At 40.0% G+C, this 13,732-nt stretch overlaps 1 protein-coding gene across 1 annotated transcript in view; it reads right to left on the bottom strand.

Annotated features, from left to right (window-relative positions):
- The window catches only part of TTC28 (tetratricopeptide repeat domain 28), a 171,550-nt gene that overhangs the window by 157,143 nt on the left and 675 nt on the right, over positions 1-13,732 (bottom strand). The window contains exon 2 of the mRNA XM_063350762.1: positions 2,637-2,915. Coding sequence (XP_063206832.1) covers positions 2,637-2,915 — 279 coding nt within the window. The remainder of the gene's footprint in view (positions 1-2,636; positions 2,916-13,732) is intronic.

The raw sequence follows: 13,732 nt of genomic DNA, 5'->3' as shown, positions 1-13,732 counted from the left end.
TTTGCTGTTTTTTTTTAAAAACTCCTCCACCTTAGTACTGTATCAATACATAGTCTATTATTTCTGTATTTAACAGACCAATAATAATGGCTTCACTTAACACAGCTAACCTTTTAGCTAGTAAATCTTCTATTCCATCTAATTTTCTGTTTTGATCCACAAATTGACTCATTTCAAAAGTCTTGTTATACTTCTACCTGTGATCGGCATTTTGAAAGTATTCTTTTATGAAGTCTTTTCATAACTTTTCATCTAAGTGCGCTCTATAGTAAATCACGACCAGACTTCTTAGAAACAGGCTACAAAACCAAGCAAAAGCGCCCTTGCTTTTATACTCTTTACCTCCCCGCGTCCAGACAACTGACCTGGAAATCTAGAGTTTAATGACAGTAATGCAGTTTTCTTCTTTTAAACGCATTCCTTCATAGAAATCTATGCAAAATCTTTCAAGACATTAGGTAATATAAGGCAGAAGTTAATGACCAAAAAAAAAAAAGGAAAAGAAAAAAAAAACAAAAAAAAACCTTACAAGCTTGTAAGTCATATTCCTGCCAAAGCAAGAGTTTCTTTCTAACATGGACCGATACAAACAATAAATTGCAGACAGGCTTAGTAAAAATAACAGGGACAACACATTAAAGCTCCTTAAGAAAGATTAAACAGCAGTGTAAAAGTGAAAAGGAAAAGAAAGTACAAAAGGTAAGTGTGAAAGTAAAATGTGAAAATAAAACACAAATTGAAGTGCTGCAATTGAAGACGGCGACTCCAAAAAATAGGATCAAGAAAAGGGAAGGGTCTTCCCTGGCCCATGGTCCTCCTTTTGTGATTATGAGTGAGCAGAGCTTTAGGAAACACTTTCAATAACTTCTTTCCAAAGCAGCTTCTGGTCTCACTAAAGAGAGAAACTTAGAGTGAGAAAGTTTGTGTAAAAATGCAGTTTCTTGACTCCAGAAATTCCAGAGTTAAGATACCAAATTTTTACTGGGGAGAGGGAGAATAAAAGTCAGGCTCTTTTCCTTCAGAAAGATAACATCAAACTAAAACACCTGTGGGATGCTCGCTCTCCTGGAGAGAATTACCAAAGGAGGACACGCCTGGCAGTCCAGCAGACAAGCTGTCACAGCTGGCACGTGACTGATGCCTGAGACAAACGTGACATCGTGCACACAGATTGTTCTGATGAAAAGACACCACCAGCCTTTTGCCTTCAAACATGCTCGGCTGCTGCAACCCCTGTCATTCCTTCTGAGGTGGAACGAGCAGACACACGCCTCCGTTAGAGAGGTGATGTCTCAGGAGCTGCGGAAATAGCTTTCACAGCACTGAATCCCCAAACCATATACATGTACCTAGGAAAAACATCCTGTGTTCTGAGTGGAAAGGACACTATTTTATATGTATTTTTTATAAAACAGCTTCCACTTTCCATATGGAAATATACTTTGCAGGCATGAAATAACAGTGTGTCTACTCACTGCAGCACAGCAAATGAAATGCTGAGGAGTTTGGAAATGTAACTGCTCAGCAACTGGCCACTAGGCTAATACTCATGTTTTCAGTTAACGGACTACTAAATATCCAGACAAGGTGCAGGCAACAGCTGATGAGAAAAGGGAGAGCAAGCGATGTTGATTTAAAATTCAACAACACAATCTCAACACCTGGAGCTGATAACGAGCAGAGTTTGGATTTGTGCTTGGACTACGGGTAAAATAATTAACAAAGCCTTAAAGAAGCATATGGGAAGGATTTTCTATAAGCTAATAAACAACTGAAAAACAGAATATAAGACTTACACTGATCTGCTTTGAAATAAAAGGAAACTTAGCTCATTAGTTTGGAGTCCAGCTGATGGAGAGCATTACGGCTGCTACCTGCCATCATTTCTGAGGAGAGGAACCTGGGTGATGAATCCACTCTTAAATTGCATCTTTAGCTAAAGTGGCCAGTAAGACCGTGTGAGCGACTGACAGGAGAAATGGGATCCGGAGCAGAAGCTATTATAATTGATTTGCATGTAAAGGGCTGGCCCCAAGTGAGTCGCCTGCTGGAGCAATCGACTGCAGCTGGTGGGATGCAACCCCAGAAGGAACAGGCAACCAACACCATTTACTCTTTACAAACCGTTTCCTTTTGCATAGTCAGATCTTACTAGGATAAACATTGCTAGGATACACATTTCTTCAAATGTTTATCCGAAATATACTACACGTAAACACTCTTTGAACACTACTTTGAAAGGCGTTATTGCTCCACTACTAATAAGGACCTCCATGCTACCTCTCAAAGTTTTCCAACAAAGCGTTCCTGGATGCAACCGAATGCTGACTGCGTTTAACATTAAAAGAGACGTCTGGTCTTCAAAACCCAGAAACCACGCTGGTTTAGAATAGTAAAATAGTATCATACCCCCATTGCAGAAAAGTATGGTTAAGCAGAAAAGAGTTTAACACCCAACAGGAAATTCAAGTCAAACAACTTTTAAACACAAAAGATATTATTATCTGGAGCTTTTAACAAAACCAGACTAGTACAGAAATATATGCACTTGTTTACATCAGGTGTTATTACGTATGTGAATAATAATCCCAATGGAGTTACTCCTTCCCCAGAAAAAAAAAAATACCCTTTCTTACCTTTGGCCATTTGGGATTTAGAAGCCGTGCTTTGATTGCATCATCCAGGGCCTTGTCATACTGCTGGATTTTCATGTAGGCTGCCGAACGGTTGCTGTAGAGGATGCAGTTCTGAGGATCAACTCCCAAAGCCTCATTGTACAACACGATTGCTGTATGGAAATCGCCATCATGGCAAGCCTGGTTGCTCTGGCGAACTTTCTCAACAAATTCAGCTTTGCTCAACATGGGACTGTCAGGACTTCTTCCTCCAAAAGACTTTGATCCAAACAAAGAAATCTGTGAGGGGGGGAAGGAAAGGAGAAATTATATGTTAGTGTTAAGAAATGCTACTCAAAAAAGGAAAAAAAAAATTAGGAACTGTACAGTAGAAATTAAAGACACCAGCATTACTGCAGAACAAATTATGAATTCAGAATCAGGTTCTTAAAAAAGTATATTGTTTATCTATTGACTCTTTGGGGGGTACAGAAGTAACTGAAAAGAGCCTTATAACAACATAACCTTCCCTATGAAGGATGTCTTCTAAAAGCCACATTGCCTTCTTCTGGCATGAGACTAGTTGTAGTCTATTTTAATGTACCGTACTCCACATATTCACCAGTTTTTCCTCCTCAGCCGTACTATTTGATTCTACACCACCAAGCATAGCCACCAGGTAAGGAGTTTATGGCAGGTGTGAATGTGAAGACGATGCTGGTATAGACAAAGTTTGATACGTAGGTCACACAGAAGCACATACGTGCACAGAGAATAGATAAACATATAAATTCTCTTCAAATCGAGAACTGGCACCAGTACATCTGCTCACAAATCTCCATTGTCCAGCTACCTGCAGGCTCCAAATTGTTCCTGAACAGGAAGGGACAGATGAGTCTTTGGAACTGGGTATGCTCACAGAAATTAGTGGGGCACACAATTTATTTTAGCAACAGAACAGTCATCATTGGCAGAGCCACCCTCCCGGATTGTCAACTTCAGACAGTGCCAAATAACAAAAAAATAGGTTTAAGCTTCTAATTATAGAGATTATTATTTAAAGTAAGCTGTAGAAAGTCCTAGTTCCATTGATTCTGGTACACCCCATCTCCTCATTTAACATTTTACATTCCTTATTTTCTTCAGCCAGTCATTTGCAGTAAGTAACTGGTTTTGTTGTGTATACTCTACTCTCTCCTAATGACCCTCAAAAACTCAGCAAAAATATCTTTGTACAATTCTGAGTACGAGACAGTTGTGAATTCTGCAGTAATCGTATCTGGCGACAGGCAACATGTACATACGGTAACGTACAAAGTACTTGGAAATATTCATTAAAGGCTTAGACTACTATAATTGAGATTGGTGTCCTCCATTTTTAGTCCTGCAGACAGAAAAAGGTTAAGAACATCACATATTGTTACCACAACACAACTACTGCAGGGCTTAAATACATTACCAGAGCAAGCCCAGGCATATTTTTAGGTGGAAAGGGAAGCAAGCTGCAAACTGACATCCTGTCTCAACCATTGAAATGGCCTATAGACTTTTCTTCCCCCCGCCCCCTTAAGTCAAACAACAACAGTAGAAAAGCATCAAATTAGAAACTACTGATCTCTTCTTTTCCTTATGATTATACTCGTTTTTTTCTGACAGGTGTTTGTCCAAGCTGTTTCTAAACTCCTCTGCGGAAGGAGACTCCATGTTTTATTCAGGCAATCTCATTACGCTGCTTCATGGTTTTCATCATTAAAATATTTTTCCTAATATGCACCCCAAATCTCCTTTGTATCAGTAAATGTGCTGTTTCTCATCCTGCCTCCAGCAGACCAAACCAAAAACTTTGTTCATTTCATCTGTGTAGTTGCCCTTTATATACTACTCCTACTAATATAAGCTAATATGTAGCTTGACGACTTATTATTATTATTATTATGAACAGCACTATAAAAAGCAAGTTTCTGCATCCTTGAAAATTCATTCCATATGCAGTACATCTTTAAATGCCCTGGCATACTTCTTTGCTACTTCAATAAAGTTTACAAACAGCAACTTCATATATTCTCAAGTACTGGCAGGAAAATTGCTCTACTTTGAGCAACAGCCCCAATGTTAGAGCTGAACACATCGTTTCATGCCACGCAGTGGGATAACTCACACATTTGTGTGTATTTGACCATAAACTTCATCGTGTGGTCAGTTTTACGTGACCTGAGAAGCTGCAAGAACAGAATATGACGATTCAGCAGCTATTACACGAGTAGATGCTCAAACACAAAGATCAGGAAACCCTGAGAAGCTCATTAGCCCCCAGAAGGCCAGAGATGGCTGGAGGTACCAGGGAACTACTACTCCCTGGTTTCTAAACTACGCATTGTCTTTGCGCCACAATTAGAGGATCAAAAAAAGTATTTGTTTTGTTCTCTTGTCTGGTGATGAGACCTACATCGTCACTGCAGCTTCCTCCCAGGTGGCCGTACCATGTAGCATTCATTTATAGGTACATTGGTCATGAAAAATTGGGGTGGTTTTTTTTAGTCATCATAGACATTTTTGTCAACTCTAAAGGTGAAAGGGCTCCACTGAGAGTATCTGAAGTCCACAAGAACTGGTATTAAGAGAGATAGGTGATATCGTCTCAGCAGAGAACAATATCCTTCAAATTCTTAAAAACTATAAACCTAGCTTAATTTAAATAATCAACTGCAACCATAACTTCCCTTAACAAAACTGGCTGCGTTGACCACTCAGGGATTAATTCATTGCGATGTGCTAAAACCAGCCAATTCCCATCAACATGAAGAGTGAAAGAAGCAGGACACAGACTGGAATAAATGAATCTGATCAGTTAGTCGCAAACATAACCAGATTAGAAAACATGAATCTCTCAGCAGAAAGCCCGAATATCTCTTTCGGGTTCCTCCTTTATTACAGTGTCTAGTGCAGACTGCAAAGGAAACAATTTTGCTTCCAAATCTTACTACTTTGAACCATTGAGCTCAACCTACCAGTAACAGTGCCCAACAGATTCAGCCAAGGTGATCTCTAGTTTAACCGCTGCTCATGTTGTTCACACAAGAAACAGTTCTTTGGTTAAACAATGCCAAGTTTAAGGGTACAACATATCAAATAAACTACTCCAGTTCCTCAGTTGTATTTTTAAAGGTGGCCTCCGTCTCTCATTGTATTTCCTGGTGATCGGCTTGTATCAGGGACAATGAAAAATAACCAAACGTTGTGTAGTTTCCGTTCTTTCATCACATTCAGAGCAAACAGCTGCAGCTTACAGATACAAGAGTACCGGAACTAGTCATGAACTTAGGTTATTTAGAAGATAAATACTTCAAGGAACAGATTCGTTAACAGCTACAGCTACAACTGCCTCCAGCTGGAGGCTCCAAAGGTACTTGCAGCTGCAGAAGGGCCGTGTCTGGAGCGGCCTTTGCCAGCTCACCAAGTCACCGGGCACCGTGCAGAGAGCGCTCTACGAGGGCATCTCTCATGAGGCACGATCTCAAGGAGCTCTAGTAAGACTCAAGAATGCACAAGTCAAACAATAGCTGTCTCTTCTGTCTGTTACACAGGAACAAATGAAAACGGAAAGCTGCTAATGATCTTCCCAGAATCATACTGTGAGCCTGTAAGAAGGAGGAGAATCCATGAGGAGACGTCCTCTCAGTCCAAGTAAAGTGGTTTCTGCCTCTAATATCCTGTGAAGCTAAATAATCTCATGAAAAAAAAATGAAACTATTCTAAAGGAAACTATGATGGTAATTTCTGGAACATGGTATTATTTAATTCCTGCTATCATGAGAACTACGTCAGGCAGTAAAACATCATTAGGTAAAAGAAAGAACCACAGAACAAAACTGAGTCACTCTGGCACTCAAACCACAAATAAAAAAAGATTACTATGATGGTACCAACACACAAAAAGTACTCATTAAAAAGCCACCCTTGCTTTCCAGTCACGACTCCTCTTCTACTAACACAGTGGAAGGTGATGGCAATGCACGTTTAGGCTGCCTAACACTTTGTTATAGAAGGTACTTGTACGCACTAAACCAACGCTAAATAAGAAGCAGAAGTTCCTTAGTGCAGTGGAACAAAAAGGGTTTAATGAAGTGCAGAAGAGGATCTAGCAGAGAGAATTCCAGGTAGGAGCTCACGTATTTCTAATAAAGAAGATGCCACAAGCTCCTCAGCATCACTTCTCCAAATCAGCACAGGGCACCTGAAACCAGCTCCTACTGCAGGGGTCACGTTAGACAGAAGCTCCCGCAGGATCTGCTTCAGATTAGACTCAGGAATCAATTCCCTTCACTGCTGAAAAAGCCCCCTCTTCTTGCAGAAGGCGCTCAAGATTCAACCTTACTGACCACTCAAGGTGAGCGCTAAAAACACCCACAATTTTCTTCAGTCTTTTTCAAAAACAAACGAACTCCTAAGCCCCAAAGCAAACAGTAAGTTGAACGCACAGAAAAACCTACATTACAAGAACCTTTATCTTCCGGATTCAAGCTTGCTAAACTTAGTCCTCTATAGAGACAGAACATTTAGCAAATAAAATAAGTTAGTGCCTGTACACGCTGAAAGATCTGACTGTCTGAACAGCACATCACCGTCCAGAGAACGGTAGGGAGCAGATTCCCGTTGAGTTCCAATAAGATGAGTGAGAAGAGATTAACAGCAAATCCAAACTCTGTTCCAAGACAAGAGGACACGGGAAAACAACGTGGTACAACAGCAGGGAGAGAATGCTTGATCAAAGAACAACGCATCCGACACCTCCGAGCTTGTTAGTTTGTATCTAATCCATCTTATTTAGTGCTACACAATTCAAATAAATATGCCTTATACTGATGGTATCTTGGGTGGCAAGTCCATAATTAAGACATCTTTTTAAGAAAGTCTGTTATAGCTTTCAAAAAAATACTTTAAGCGTGATATGTAGCGTTTTTGTATTTTAACTTTTCTAAATAGCACAAGATACTCAATGAAGCACTGGAAAGAGGAAAAAACCAAAAAGAAAGAGGCAAGCAGAAAAACTGGCATTCCAAATGGATTCTGAAACAAAGTGACAGTTACTTGTTCTAAATACGGGTTTCCAAGATCAGCTTAAATCTGTAACTGATCTTCCCTTTCTATGAAAACATCTACACAACATCTAGCACTTTAATCTGTAAAATGGCTTTATGTTTTTTTCACTCCGTATTCTGGGGTATTATTGCTTTTCTGTAATAGAAACGGTCTTTGACGAGAGCCCAAGAGCAGATACAGAGTATGAAGTTCCTGCCGTAACCCCGTGCTCCCAGCAGCCAGCACTCCGGCCCGCCCGCCCTTCGGAATAGCCACAAAACCTCGCCAGGCCACACGCAACCGAACCCCAACGGGAACAGGGTTTTAACAGAAATAGTGTGCAAAGAAATGAAAGGCCACTGAAATCGAAAGTTTAAGCCACCATAGGATGTGCACAACAGCTATCCAGGCTACTAGATTTTTCTAAACTGTATTTTGTCTTCAGAAATTGCTATGAAGTATTGCTGGAGGACGTCGTCACAGATACAGGAAAACCTTTCCTTAAATCTCAGCAATGTAATATCCACACCCCATAAGCGGGTCAATGGGAACAGACCCTCACGCCGTGCGCTACCAGCTAAAATACACCTACACAATGTTGATGCCTCAGTGAAAACAAAAACACTGCCAGCATCCACCAGACAGGCTGCTGAAGTCACCTTCCATCCAGCCGAAGCGATATGAAGGGAACCCTACAAACTTCTGTCGCTTCTGTCACTTTCAATGTCCTGCAGTTTTTAAAGTCCAGCATTCACTCTGTGTTAATTACCAGGGTATCTCACCCGACATCTACTTCAGTCTAAAGTACTCCTACAAGCGTCAGGAAATACTCCTCTGACAGATAGGGTTTTCATTTCCTCTGGTAAATCTATATTATAGGGAAAAAAAAAAACCACCAAATTATATTTTCACAGACTAATAGGTAAAATAGAAGTCAAACTTCCGATTTTTTAAATACAATTCTAGAAGGGATTTTTAGATATTCATGAAACTCTATTTTTGTATCATAAAAAAGCTGTAACTTATCTAAAAGCATAAATAAATCAGAAGGAATGAATACTATGAATATAAAACCATAACTTACAGCACTATTCTATTAAAAAAACAACCACATTTTAGTAAATTTCCTAATGGAATATATGTCGATGCTTCTGGAGCGTATTGTTCTGCAAATATTTTACTACTTTGGTTTTCCATTGCAATTGGAGACAAAAATATTTTAAAGACAAACTTATTAACAGGAAGGAGATTGATTTATTGGTTTTGTTTTTTTTTTTTTAACCGAAGCTTATACACAATTTTCTAAAGAAAAATACGTCTTTTCTAAAGAATCTTCTAAAAATGAGAAGCAACTGTGAGCTTCCAAAACTGAACTTGGAGAGATCTGCAATTGTAACATCAGTTAGATCCACTCTAATTTGAGCTATGCTACACGTTGCTAAAAATTGTAACAACAACTATGCAATCCATAGCTAAATTTAAACAGTGCTTTTTGGTTCATACCTAATTTTAAAAACTAAAGGTGAAGCAGACCGAATTATGCCCTCACTTACACTTTTGCAAAATACTCCAGTTAAGAAACAAAATTCTATTTTCAGGTAAATACTCCAAACGCAAGAAATAACTAAGTTGTACAGAAGCTATTTTTAAATACTATTGAGAAACTAACCTGATTTCTCTGCAAACACTCTGCAAAATACTATTTGGATCATGTATGTAACGCAATCTTCTCGCGGATCTCGTGCCAAATGGGATTGTTTACAGTAACTGAAAAGCCACGGGCAGTACGCATCAAGTTATTGCAAATTCTTTATCCTCACTTTCCCCAAATCAGTCACCTCAAAGCTCTTCTCAGTCCTTCCTTAAGGCACATCAATTAATGATGCTGCACCAACTAGAGATGGATAAGGACACAGCCGAAAGAGACCATGACAATCTTTCTGTATATAACTTTTTATACAAGCTCTTCATGAGCCATGCATAAGTCAGCCTGGGTTACAGTTGCTCTCCCTCTCCTGGTTTTCTGATTATTAGACCTCTTGGTTACGCTGCATCTCAAATTCCCTGGGAAGCTCACCGAGAGCGGGCGACTCCTCCTTTGAGTACCTGTGTCCACGAGGTCCTTGATCCTTCTGGACCACGTTGTACTAAAAGATAATAAAAACTATGGTCCTTTTTATAAGGTGAGCAGTGTCTCATCGCAGGATTATTTTATTTCCCATTATATGTACTATTTATTATGTACAAATAAACCCTTCTTTCGTGAACTTCTGAGAAAACAGGGAGCAGGTTAATGTTTCAAAGCTTCAGTCAGTTATGTGTAAGGCTTATTAAGAGAGATTTTCCCCAACACAGAACCGGTCAGGTACGTTCAGGGTAAAAGACAGGTTTTACCTTACTCTAAAGGATTAACCACCAAAACCCACCAATTTATCTGAGCTCTGAAACAGTATCCTGCAGCCTCGTCCTCAGGGCTCTGCTGGTGCCTCTCGACGGCAGCCGTACCCATCAGCAGACTCGGAAATGCATACAAGGCTATATGGGCAAGAGAGAAGATGAGGGACAACATGAGTGTGGACGGCACTCACAAATTTCTGGGCAAATTTGCCTAATGAATCAAAGACCTCGAATTCAAGATTTGTCTTTCTTATTTTCTGACTGTGGCATACAACTTTCAGGGCCTCTCCACGATCTAACCCAAACTGCTCCAGGCACAGGTCAGCTACTGAAACCACAAACTAAGGAAGCAAAGTGACAGCCAAATGTAAAACTGACTGCCCAGAGCACAGAGGATTCTTCAGCGTACTCTGGGAAATAAGTAGCAGATGACACTCAATATCAGTAAATGCAAAGTGACTGGGAAAAAAAGAAATCCTTAGTTGTTATCACAATAACTGGCCCCAAACATCCCCTTCCCCCTCACAAAAGACATTTTAGAGTCCTTGGAGAAATTCTCCTGGAAACGTTGTCTCCGTGCTCATGAACAGGCAAAGAGACAAGGAAAAGAATGAGCACCTCTGGGAAAGGAGGAACAGGAAACAATTATGCCATTCTCAAAAGCTACAATAGGAAGCGCATTTTAAACACCGCGTTCAGTTTTGATCCCACCACCAAACACATAAGGATACACAAGCAGAAAAGGTAAGAGATGGGTAACAGATAATCAGACATGGATCAGGCTCATATCCAAAGACAGTCTATGAAAGTTAGAAAAGAATTGAAGGAAGTCAGTCAAATGCCTATAAAAATTGAGAAAAGTACGGGGAAGATAAAGGGAACAATTATTCACTATTTTACAGAAACAGAGAGGCATCAAACAGGCAGAAGATAAAAGAAAACCAACTGAAGTAATCTTACACATGCCATATAGTTAAAATGCAGAATTATCCCAGGTGTTACAAATGACAATAGTAATAATGGATTAAAAAAGTAATTAAAAACATGAAATAAATTCACAGAGGTCTATTGAACATGAAATTGAAATGACACATACACCTTGAACGTTCAGTAAGTTCTAACTGAATTCTCAAGTACTGTAAAGAACATTTAAATTTTTAAAAAACTCGCTCTGAAATTAAGAACAGTGCTTTCATCATAATTTAACAGCAACTGAAAGCAAACACAAAATACTCAACTCTTAAGATTTTAATTTTTAAATAAAGAGAGAGACAAGACTCTGTCTAAAAGTTATGTCTGTGCCATAGAAGGCTGGATCCACTGTAATAGATGCATTAGAGATGCCTAGAACAGACCAATCCTCATACAACACCGACAGTCAGTTAGTTGGAAGTTAGAAAAAATACATGAAATATATATTGTATAATATATTTATGTACTTATAATATAGATAGATTATTTAGTTTTATGTATTCAGAATGCTTCCACTGTAAGAGCAGCTGGAAGTCAGCATATACTTACTGAAACTTTAGCACAACGATGTCAAACACACAGGCCACGGAGCCCCGCGTGATGCGTTCACGCAGCCTGCAAAACAGACTCTAACTGAACGGGGAACATTTACCTTTTTCCTTTTCTCAGGAAAAAAAAAAAACAAAAATCTAGTTTCACTGGTCTCAGAGATAACCTTCAAAAGTAAATTAACGAATGCCAACTCAAGTTTGTGTCTGAGCATGCTGAAAGCCTAAGACAAACTCAGAAGTTGAAATTTTCCAGGTCCTTGCTAACCTCGTTAGAGAGCGCCCTTAGAGATCAGGAACAGGCCCTCGGCATCAACATACAGTGTGTTACTGTCAATTATTTCAAAGGAAGAATATGAAAGAGTCAAAATTCTTAAAGAATAGGAGAAAAAGTGAAAACACTGTACAGAAGAAGTGAAAAGTAATGCAAAAATTGCGATGAAGAAGAATGAGAGATTAAAGCAGAAAGGAACTCTCTTTCTCATGTCAGTATGACACGGAGACATAGAAAAGAAATAAAAGTTGACCTCCTAAGCCTAAAGAGTCGTTTGCTCCCACTGCCATCCAACAGACCTATCATTAATGTAAAAGAAAGATCCAGTATAAGCTAAATAAAGGGAGCACAAGCCTTGAATTTAGTTACTGTGAATAATAATTAAATTATCGATTATTAATGAAGAATCTGACCTTTTCCGCTGAACCATCAGTCAGACACGGGCAGACACAGTAACGATGGGCTGAGGAATCCGTAATACAGCAAAAGCTCAGGAAAGTCGCATCTCAACAGGAAAGTCGCTTAAGGAAGACCTGTTAGAGCAGCAGGTGGACCACGTTTTTGTGGTCTGCCCCAAGCCATTCAATTGCTGTACTACAACTGTTGTCTTCTCTGAAGGGACACGTGCCACCCAGGAGCACAACGGCAATAACTGTGTTCACTGACAGACAGGTAGGTTGGTACTTGATAGGACAAGAGGAAATGGCCTCAAGTTGCACCAGGGGAGGTTTAGGATGGATATTAGGAAAAATTTCTACACCAAAAGGGTTGTCAAGCATTGGACCAGGCTGCCCAGGGAAGTGGTTGAGGCACCATCCCTGGAGGGATTTAAAAGACATGTAGACGTGGTGCTGAGGGACGTGGGTTAGTGGTGGTTTTGTCAGAGATAGAAATACGTACACAGACTGATGCTGTCGCAGCAGTGGATTTCACCTCTTGAAAATTCAGATTTTCTAGTACAGAGTATCAGTAATAAAAATCATTAATATTGCTATTACTAATAATAATCAGTAGTCTTATATACTAGTGTGACCTAGGACTTCAGAAAACACACGACTGTGCATTTATATCAGACAAATTCCCCTCCTCCAAACAAGTTTAGATTTCCAACCCTACTGCTGACAGAAATCTTTCGATATTCAAGGCACACCCACTCATCCATTTATCAAAAAACTCTTTTCAAAGAACCTATAAAGGGTTTCATTAGCACCTGAAGAGCTCTTGTTCAACACCAGAAGAAAGCACAAGAGGGACAACAGTGTCTAAGACTGTGCAAACCTCCAAGAAAAATGAAAGACATCCAAAAATAAACATTAACTGCTCCAGGGAAAGAGGAGGAGGAAGGACAGGAAGGCAGAGGCACCCAGCCATTACAACTCCCAGTTTTCTGGGGACAAACAGGGACATCCCGATGGCTGCAACATCAAACTATAGGAGCATGGGCTGCTGATGGGGATAACACACCTCGTCCTTAATTGCCAATCTGTATTCCAGTGAACGAACAGAACCACATTAAGGTCCCTTCCTGTCATCCAAGATGCACTGGCTGAATCCAGCCTCCAGACTCCAAACCTGTAACAAAGGTACAGGTCCGTATAAGGCTCCCACAACCCTGTTACTGACAGCATTTCCAATGGCCGGGATGCCCAGCTGAGGTACGGTCTGCTGGAGAACGTGTGTTTGTACCATTAGTTCCACCAGGGTAATAAACCCTGCAGCACTACAAAGTACATCTGAAACACCAAAAGAAAGTTTCAAGATTTTCACAAGACAAGCGCAGTTTTTGCTTCTCCTACAGCCCGGAGAGAAGCCAGTTTTCACGTTGGTGGCGTCCCCTCTCTCGCAGA

Source organism: Chroicocephalus ridibundus, chromosome 13, assembly GCF_963924245.1.
Source record: "Chroicocephalus ridibundus chromosome 13, bChrRid1.1, whole genome shotgun sequence".
NCBI classification, from domain to species: Eukaryota; Metazoa; Chordata; class Aves; order Charadriiformes; family Laridae; genus Chroicocephalus; species Chroicocephalus ridibundus.
This window is presented reverse-complemented; position numbering and strand designations above follow the sequence as displayed.